The sequence below is a fragment of the Phaethon aethereus genome (assembly GCF_964289735.1).
Source record: "Phaethon aethereus genome assembly, chromosome: 3".
Lineage (NCBI taxonomy): Eukaryota > Metazoa > Chordata > Aves > Phaethontiformes > Phaethontidae > Phaethon > Phaethon aethereus.
The window spans coordinates 34,117,073-34,127,595 of NC_138576.1; the positions used below are offsets into that span (position 1 = coordinate 34,117,073).

Below are 10,523 nucleotides of genomic sequence, written 5' to 3' on the forward strand. Positions count from 1 at the left end.
GGTGTCACAGCTGAGATTTAGTTGAGAGCAAAGCAGTACAAAAGTACAGGCAGGAAAAGACTGGCATCTAGCTCTTGAGATGTTCGAATGTAAAACTTAAAGGACTTTGAAGAAGCAGAAAAGAATAAGGAACAAGAAGAAAAATCACAGATGAGATATGAATGTTGATCAAACACTGATTTTAGAAAAACTTGGGATTTTTTTTTTTCTCTTTCTGTTCAAAATCGACTATCACAAAGTGATTTTTCTTGCTGATAAGGTGATATTTAAGGCTGAACTGGTATTTAAAGATGAACTGCGAAGTTAAAAATTATTGAAACAACCGACCACCCTTGACTGAAGTGCTCTCAATCTAGCTTTGCAATCTTTTGAAAATAAATATTTGATCCTAAACAGAAGTTATGAGCTTGTGAGAAGTTACACAGTGGATGCTGGGTAAGACTGTGGGACCTGTGTTACAGAGATAATCAGATTAATTAATCAGTTGGCTTTAAACAATTTGGTATTCCTTGGTTTTATGTGTGTACATCTCAACATGACTAGAGACACTGTTACTTGAGTATAGTTTTCTATTCTAGAAACACGACATATTTTCATATGGCATGAAGCCTCTATATGACAGGCTTTTTGAAAGACCTGAATAGCATTGTTTTAAGAGTCGTGACATGTGTTTCAGACTTTATTCCCCATAAGTTGCAGAAGGAGCCTCAAAGTCTTAGGGCTCTCTTCCCTTTTTCTACCTTCTTACTGAAGAGATGGCCACAGCCTCATACACTTGTTTCTGGGTCCTTCAGTGAGCTTGGTGTGAGGGAGAAGGAAAGGTTGGGGGAGAAGGAGAAAGAGATGTGAAAGTTGAATAAATTTGTTTAAGGGGAAAAGAACGCAAGCTTTACCCTTCCCTAAAAGAGAAAGAAGAAAGCCTTTGAGGGGTGAGTTAATATACTGGATGTACACTGTAGGTGTTGGTGTCTTTAACTCTTCACATCCGTACAAGGCATGCTTCTGTCCTGCCATCTCTCTGTTCATTCAGTGGGCATGCAGTATTGGCTTGACTCTCAAATGCCAGATGGAAAGGAGTTTGAGATTCCCCTAACTGTACAGTTTCTCTTCAGATTTTTCAATCCAGAGAATTTGCATGCTGTTCTCTATAGGGATTCTAAACAGAAGTGTTTCTGGAAACCACTTTATCCCGGGCTACATTCAAGAGATTGACAACACTGTTGAGAAAAATAGCCCTGATTTTGCAACTCCTGTTTATTTTTCTAATCCTATAGGAAAATAGGAGTCTGAGATGCAGAAAAATCTGTTGATGCTTAATGTGGCGTCTTCTTCAGATGCCGGTTTTGCAGCTGGGAAAATCCCTAAGGCAGCAAAAGTTGCTACTATTTCAACCCTGCTGTGGTATAGTTGGTTTCCGGATCATCCCTAAAAGTGGCTGTGGATCCAGCAGGTGATGTGTTGAGGGTCTAGGTCTCAGCCACGTTTTATGGTGGTTTGTGGCTCTAGTTCTCAAATTTGCCAGAGAACATAAGTGTTAAACACATCGTCTTATTGCTTAACCCCCAAAATGGATGAAGTTCCTACTTTCTGTTGATCATTGTAAAGTACCATTGAGCCTCTCATCTTCCACCCTTTAAAAGAAGCTCCAGTAAGTACTCATGCTTAATGCCATTCAGGAACAAAGAGATTTTTGCTCGTATCTGTTCTCTGTTTTGAATCCTGGAGCAGTTTATTTTTCAATCCAGAAATTTTGCAATCATGAACGCATTTCTGATAACTCCTTTTCAGTGCTGCTTCTATCACAGCAACACATCTAGGAGAATCTATGACAAACATTTTTACCAATCTTGCATTTTCCTCCAAGTTTGGGTCCAGTTTGGGCTTCATAGCTGGACATCATCTCAGGCTCTTGGATCTCAGAGTCAGAAGCAGCACCAGTTAGCTTCTCTGCCACTCCCAAAATTTTTGAACTCTTTCTCTTCCCAGAGATCTCTCACAAAAGAATCTGTTCTGGAAGGAGTATTAATGCTTTAGTTCTGCGGGCTTACAAAATATTCTACCAGGCGAAGCATATTTGTATGTGACACTGCAAAAAGAATTGTGAGTTCTCTACCTCAGTTTTCCTTTACTGTAAAAATCTTTTGATGGGATGTTTTTTTAAAGCAACCAGTAAGAAACAAATAGGTTTTCCTAACGGTTACAATTGTTACAGTGCTGCTATTTGTATATTGTATTTCATACTTTGATAGGAGTGAATGATAATTGACTGATAAAGAGAATTGGTGAAACACTGGCAGAGGTTGCCCAGAGAGGTGGTAGATGACCCACCCCTGGCAACATTCAAGGTCAGGTTGACGGGGCTCTGAGCAAACTGATCTAGTTGAAGGTGTCCTTTAAAGGTCCCTTCCAACCCAAACTATTTTGTGAGTCTATGATTCTATAATTATCTGGTTTTGAGATAAAAGATGAAAATGTGACATATACATGGTTCATACTCAAGCAGTAGATGTTTATTATCATTAGTCATGATCTGATTATTTTTTGTTTGTCTGTTTTAAAAATAGCTGGTACCAACTCAATTTTGTTATTTGCCAGAAAACTTGGTGTAAATTGCTTAATGTGTTATGTTGTACCTGGTAAATATAACTATATGCTGGAACAGTGATTCATCTAAGTGACAAAACTTGTGTTACGAAGTTGTTGTCGTCACTAACGTTGTTAGTAATTAAATTAAAAGGGCATACGTTCACCAAAACATGGATCTCTGTGATTTAGAGTGTGTTCATTGGAATGTTCTTTCAGAAGTATATCTGAATAAGAGTTTTGTTTTCCAGAATTTTCTCAGATCTAGTATTGGAGATATAGTTAGCTCTCATTTAGCAAGTGAACTCTGTGAACATTTCAGTTTCATTTTCAATTAATTTGTCAAGGCAGAATGACAGATAACTTATCTCTTTATCTGTTTCTGGTGTATAAATAGGAATTGATTCTCAAAATTGGAAATGCCTTTTGAAATGATGGATTCAATAAATTACAGCAAATGACAAGTGATTATGATGATGAAGCGTCTGCTTTTCTAAGTCTGTGTTTTTCTATAGCATTGTATGTGCTTTGTCTGTCAACCAATTTTGCTTTTATGCACTTAATGGAGTATTACAGGTGTAGAATATTTTAATAGAAGTCAAGTACAACTCTCTCATTGCCCAGCTATCAAGTTTGTTAAAGCAGAAAGAGTGACCTTAAAAAGTTAACTTGTTAAAGCACCCTTAGAAAGCCCACTTACACATTGTCATCAAGTTTAAAAACTCTGAAAACAAAATAATTTTTCAGGCCACGTAATAGGTTACCCTATGAAAATAAATCTTTATTTTTGAGAATAATAGCAGGTAGAGGGAAGAAATCGAGACTTAAATATTTGCCATTTCTGACTGGATTGTTGCTTTAAAAAAAAAAAAAATCTGGATGTTTTCTTTCTGGACTTGACCATTCAAAATTCTAGTAAGTTAGAGCTATTTTCTCTCTTAGAATTATCGTCATTGCTAATTGCTGATAAGGAGCAAAATCTGGCCTTATTTGTTTATAAGGAACAAACGGTAATAGGATTATCTATTCAAAATTAAGAGAGTTAAAGTTTATGCTATTTTTTGAATTTTAAGTTACTTCAAGCACTGGTCACTATATGTTGGCAGTTGAGGGATTTATACCATCTTTAACCCAGTGGAAAATTTTGTTTTCTCATGTTGCTTCTTCATAGTGATAATGTTTAGAATTATGTTCTTTGAGAATAATCTCTTGGAAATCTGCTTGTCATGTCAGCAGCAGCCACAGTCTGTCTGGTAATTTCTGGGGGTCTTGGATTGTTAATGTCATACTGGGACAAGAAATTACACTAGGTTGCCAGCTATGAAGAGACATGTTCAGTACAAACACAACTGTAGTTGCACAGATGAAAAAATACATTAAAATTTCTGCATTATATGTAAATAGTGTTTCATGTTGTAGTATTATGGAGTCAACAGAAAATAAGAGTTTAAATTTTTGAAATTAAGTGGTTAAGAAGAAGATTTTTTTTAGACAGAAAAAAACAAAAATATATAATCCTCTATTTTCTAATAGCTTGGCTTTTAGACGGTAGTACAGTCTGTCCACTTTACAAAAATTAGTACTTTTTGTAACTGAACAGTTGGTATTTGCCATACAGCTTACAAAATGACAATTATGCAGACCTGTCCTTAAAGTGATAACTGGGAATGAGTTAAGTATTATTGGAAATCAGCAGCAAGTGACTTGGCGAGTAGACTGACTCCAAAACTTCAGACAGAACACATTCTTCTATAATGAGTGTCAGAACCATGGCCTGCTGAGACTGGCTTCTGTAAAGCAAACCTCAAAATGCTGTTTTCTGTCCTAGTTATGAATTGTTCTCTCACTGGCAGGAGTGCTTTCTGCAACAAACTTTGGACCTGTAAGTTTTTCTACCTCAGATTTAGTTCTGAACTTCTTTTAAGTCCCATTTCTTAGCTGTAGAATATGCCCACATTAGCACTCAGGAGTGCATTCAGAAGCAAATCTCTTCATGATCCCTGTTTACTTCAGAACACAATGAATCGGCTTTAGCAGCCGATGCACGTTGCATCCACAGGACCAGACTAGACCTAGTCCAAAGTAAACTGTCTTGAAAATGGGTGTTATGACGGTTGAGAAATTCTTAATACCAATGGGTTAGCTTTACAGTTCTGTTCCTCTTATGCCACAGGGTTCACAAATGTGACTGTGCAGCCGCAATCTCTTCCAGGATGTATTTGTACGTACATAGGTAGGCTTAGATTCATATGTCTTAGTACTTCCAGAAGTCTTGATCAGCGGAATTCTGATGTGCTTCTTTATTGCTTTATCTCCCCCTTTTAAAAATGTGCATTTTCTTAGTCTCTGAAAAGGAGGAAGAGGTGTTCGTTTGGTTTTCATTTATGTTCATCTTAACAGATCAGTGAATAAGCATGGTTGGCATGTTTTCTTCTTCGAGATGTCTGTTAAGTACAGGGTGTCAACTTAGCTTAAGTGTTGCTGTTTGGCTGTGTGGAGGGAAAAGCATTTCAGCTCTTGTGGGGGTGCCTGTTGTAGCTCGTGATGAGGATGAGACTAGAATTGAAATAGCATCCCTATCGGTAGCATGGCATGGAGACTAATGTAATCAGTTCTGCTAAGAGGCGGGACTTCCCAGCCCTCAGTAACTCTGTTCCAACAGTGTTGGAAGAACCTGATGGGTTCTACAGCATCTGGAGCCAAGTTCTTTAAAGGAAAACCTTAAAGGCAGAATTTGAGCTGACATGAAACTCTTGAGTTGATGTAAATCTAGCTCCATAATCAGTCTTCTTGTGGGGCTGCAGCTGAAAGTCCAAGCTTCCTTGCATCTGTATCATGGCATCTTAATCTGAGACCTTAGTTGACTCAAGATCTCAATGCTTGAATTTTTGGGGCACTATTCTAGTTCTGTGTATGATGAGTTAACTTCACAAAGCAGTGCAGAAGACCAGCTGCAGGAGATGACTGCCTCCCAGGGCATAATTTTTGAAGTCCCTATTTCCAGACTGCATTTTTGGCAAAGCTTCTAGATCCTTCTTTCTACACAAGTATATAAATGGACAGAATTGTAGAAGATGTTGGGAGTATTGTACCTTGACAAAACTGAGACATTTCCTTCAAGTCAAAGCAACCAGGTATGACCCTGAGCTACCTGATCTAACATCAAAGTTGTCCTGCTTTGAGCAAGTGGGTAGGATCAGATTATCTCCAAAGGCCCCTTCCAACATAAATTACTCTATTCTAGGGTTCTGTGATTAGTATATTCCTAAGGAAAATGGAAGTTTTTTTACTTAATTTTTTTAGGAATTAAAAAGGAATTCCTTTTTACTTAATGGAATCAGATTGTTGTACTTTTTTTTTTTTTTAAGCCTATCATGATTTTGATTTGATTATGCTCAAGAACTCTGTGGTATCCACAATGAATATTGTCCAGTGCAAATAACTGAAGCCTTGTTTTGAATTGATTAAAGGGTGGTAGTATGGAATTTTGTCATCCTTTTTGTCATACATGTCTCAGAGGATATCAGCAGCCCATTGTACCAGTGGCTCTATTTCCCATTCCCTACTTAGATGTTGGCTATAGCTAGAGGGCACCAGAATCAGATGTTAAGTGTGCCCGAATGTATATGAAACTATTCTTCTGTGATTGCAGATAGTTATGAGTTACCAGGTCTCTATACTTGCTGTTCCAGACAGATTTTTCCACTTGACCTTATTATTTGGAAAAATTGTTCATGAATTTATAGATATTGTTAATTCAATAATGACTAATTCACTGATGGACTTGGGTGGCATGATGGTTAAATGATAGAAATTGTGCTCTCTGTGTATGCTTAAATTCACTTTGACAGAGACTGAAGTTCCATGAGGTGATAAGGATCGTCATAAAGATTTGGAAAGCCCAGTAAAGGTTCATTACTACAGGAGAGAACATACTGTTACATGGGACAAAGCTTGTTATTTCAGCAGTGATCTTTCACTTGGATTGTTCTTTTCCAAGCTGTCTCAAATACTGTTGAAAAATTTAGTCAATACTTTCTAGCTAATGACAAACTCGGTGTTTTTTATAGCACTTTGCAAAAATGTGTGATCTGTTCAGTAGATGATGTGATGTGATGAGTGCAAATATATTTTTTTATGATAGAATTAGGTTTTAATCTTCCAGCATTTTTGCCTAACTGCAGCAATCTTGAAATGTTGGCCTAATTAGATTTTGGGGTTAGTTTCTTAATTCAACAGCTGAAAATTTTGCTGCACAAGAAAAAGTGGTTCATTAATTACTTCAAATAATTTTACGTTTGGGATTTTTTTTAATACAGTATGCATGACAGATCTTGTGTTGTGTGTGGTATTGGAAAACAAAAGATGTGGATCATAGGAATTAACTGAGCTGTCGTCTTGTTCACAATTTATTCCTGAATGTTTAATTTAATTAAAGGCAGAATATATTTAAAGTTTAGGAAGTGAAAGAACAACATGTAAAGATGACTGGTGGGCCAGTTTTTACTGCTCCGTAAATGAAAGATGGTGATAAGTTGCTTCAGAGCTTCTGCATGTCCTAAGCCTGTGTTTTGGGGTGGGGGTTTTTGTTTGTATATCACATGTGAGGATAAAGAGAGTCTATTTAAATGTTGATTGATGTAGACTGACGTTTCTCTAAAGAGTCGCGAGGATATCTCTTCCTTCTTCAGGTTGATTAAAAGATCTAGGCAGTCCCCTTCTTTGTACCTTTTACATGAATGCTAATGGATATTTCTCTAGGGAGAGTGCATATCAAAAAAACTTAATATAAGATAGATAGATTCCCAAGGAATTTACAAAACTATTAGAGATTAGCCTGCAGAGAATTCCTGCCCTTGATTTATTCCAAATGCATTCTTTTCAACTCAGTACAAAGTTTTGGAACTGGCATCTGCATCTTCATGTAAGATTTGCTGCAGTCATTTTTCATCAGATGTCAAATAAAAGACTTCACTGATTTAGCTGATCTTTTGAGACTGTTGTTTTTCAGTAGGCAGAGGCAAAAAAAAAAAAAAAAAAAAAAAAAACCCACAAAACCAAACAGATTTCATATTTGAAGAGGACAGGAACCAGGATCTAGTTTGGCTGCATTTTCTGTATGGTTTTTTTTAGATTTACAGAATTATTTTTTTCAACTTTCTGTGAAATCTGGGAAGATACATTTACTTTTTAACATGCTAAAGTTGTTCAGTGTTGTTTCTGTAACAAACTTGGTTTGGTGATGTAGTCTTCATCACATGGAGTGTACAAAATATAGAAAATTAGGAAATAACATCTGAAAAAGTGAAAGATTTTTCGATTTGGGCTTCATTGATGGCTTTAGGAACAGATATGTATTAATACTTAGTATATATTCAGTCTGACCAAAACAGGGAAACTATAATCCAGAACTTTGTCCTGGCAGTATAGCTTCTGAAAAGGAGATATCAAATAATTTCTTTTTCCTAGAGAATCAGATCTATTTTTTTTTAATGAAAGAAAAGTTTGATTCATGGAGCTTAACACAGAAAATGTTTGCTGCAGATTCCAAGAAGCACCTTTGAAGAATGACTTTATTTGCAGTATTTCTATAATTCTCAGAATAGACTAAGTACATTCTGTAAATTAAAAACTAACAGTTACAGGATCTGAGCATTATTCTCCGGAAATCAAAAGCAGGGCAATAGCAGTGCAAAACTCATTAGCACCGGTGCAAATGGAGCTGGGTCAAATCTACCAGTGATAAGATGTAAGCACCTAATGCCTAGGAGATTCCTAGAGAGCCATTCAGGCTGGCTGTTTTTCAGTATAGCTTACCTTAACGTATGCCTAAACTGTTTGAGTATTTTCTAGTTTTGCCTAACAGTTGCCTTTGTATTTAACTGTGGATGGCCATCATAGTCAGAAGAGGCTGTTCTAAGGCAAGGCAACCTGTTTTCCTAAAGTGCTCCATTGTATTTGGCCTAAAGCAGATGGGCAGCACCGGAAATACGCTGAAGCTTTTTAGAGAAAACATAACAATTAAATGTCTTGAGGACTGTAACTCCATCATTACTGGGGGTTCCTACCTTTGCATCATCTTACCATTGGAGTGCTTGTCCAAGAAATAGGAAGTCTGCGTTTAATTATAAAGGTTTAATTATATTTGGGGAGTTGTGTTGGGTGGACCCCACACCAGTGCTCGAGCTGGCCAAACCTTATAGCGAGGCAGTGCCCAACAGAGGCACCTGCACTAGGTGGGCTGTATCATGTACACGTTGGTGCTAGGCATTAGCCCTGATGCAGCTGCGCTGTTCAATGAAACATCAGTGAAGGCAAGGCACCATACGTCTTGAGGTTTCTTTAAGCAATGCGGAGGCTTTACTCCCTTACATCACCAGAAACTGACCACTTTGTTCCTAAGAAGCAAGACAAATGTTTGAACCATACTCTGCTTAAATGGGAAACATCACAATTGGGTCACGCCCGTATGTATTAAAATATGTACAAGAGGAAAGGCGAGTACCCAACATTTAGTTATTCTGTAGCTCTGCCTATTGTAATTGATTTTTCTGCCTTTTTGTGCAAGATCTTGTAATAAATTGCTGACAAATTTCAGTTGTAAAATGCTTGATTATTCTGTAGTAATTGTTGAGGGATTTGTTATAACAGATAGCTTTTTCTCTTTTCCTGTAGGTCTTCATTACTTCAAAAACATTGTGTTAGTAGGCTCTCTGCAGGATCGTTATGTTCCTTATCACTCCGCTCGCATTGAGATGTGTAAAACAGCTTTAAAGGACAAACAATCAGGTAATAAATATCCTACAAAATAAACAGACCACTCAGGTTAAACCTCATAGGTCTCAGGTTCATCCCATTCAATTCTGGGTGCTTAACTGAGGCACCCCTATTATGTGTTTAGACACTCTGAGCTTACTTTGTAGTAGTGGAGAGAGAAAATCCATGTGGGAGCTGAATTGCTTTCTGGATCCATCCTGTTCTATGACATGCAGGAGGAGACGAGGCTTGAATAAATATCGAGCTTATACACTTAAGGACAAATAGCTTTGATTTTTGAGGACATCAAGTTGTAGTGTCTAGCACATGGGCTGTATTTAATTGAGGCTAAATACTAGCGCTGAAAGAAAAGGTAGTTCTCTCATTTTCAGTGATGGTTGGTTGTTGCGTAGACTGTTGAGACATCCTAGCACAAGTGTGTTCTAGCATTATATATTGGCAAATAAATACCTTCTACATGGTGTAAGAAATGAACAATGATGAGCATATTCTCACTATAAATGTACAAATACTGCCATGCATAGTTTAAGATTATTTTTCCAAGATTTCTCAGTAAATTAAACTTCCTGTCTATTCTATCTTAACAGAACAACAGCATGACACGTATCATTGTGTCTTATTCTGGAATGTATTCATTTTGAGTTCAAGGTCAAAGAACTGTAGTTGTTTCTGGTGATTCACACAGTACAACTTTTCTTTTCCTCTACAGGACCAATTTATGCTGAAATGATCCAGAACCTGCTTCTGCCAGTTCTTCAAAATAAGGAATGTAATTTGGTTCGTTATAATGTAATTAATGCATTACCCAATACAGCAGATTCTCTCATAGGGAGAGCTGCACACATTGCTGTTCTTGATTCAGAAATATTTTTAGAAAAATTCTTTCTTGTTGCTGCCCTAAAATATTTTCAGTAGAGAAAAGCATTGTAAGAGACTTGGTTATTACCTCATTAACAGATGAATCAAATAATGTGTGGTATTAAAGTATAGCTGCAGCTGTATTTTAAGAGATATTTATACTTTTTATATGGAAGATAATTTATATCATCCACACTTAGGGCTTTTTAACATCAACTTTACTTTCTAGGTAATGTGGCTGTGCAATATTTTTTTTATTTTGTTCTTTTTACTTTTCTATTACTTTTTCTTAATTTTGGGTACCT

General features: G+C 36.8%; 1 protein-coding gene across 1 annotated transcript in view; it reads left to right on the forward strand.

The window, feature by feature from the left end:
- The window catches only part of FAM135A (family with sequence similarity 135 member A), a gene marked incomplete at both ends in the record, with an annotated part of 72,097 nt that extends 61,822 nt beyond the window's left edge, over nucleotides 1-10,275 (forward strand). The window contains 2 exons of the mRNA XM_081998223.1: nucleotides 9,259-9,372; nucleotides 10,070-10,275. Coding sequence (XP_081854349.1) covers nucleotides 9,259-9,372; nucleotides 10,070-10,275 — 320 coding nt within the window. The remainder of the gene's footprint in view (nucleotides 1-9,258; nucleotides 9,373-10,069) is intronic.
- Between the last annotated feature and the right edge of the window lie 248 nt (nucleotides 10,276-10,523).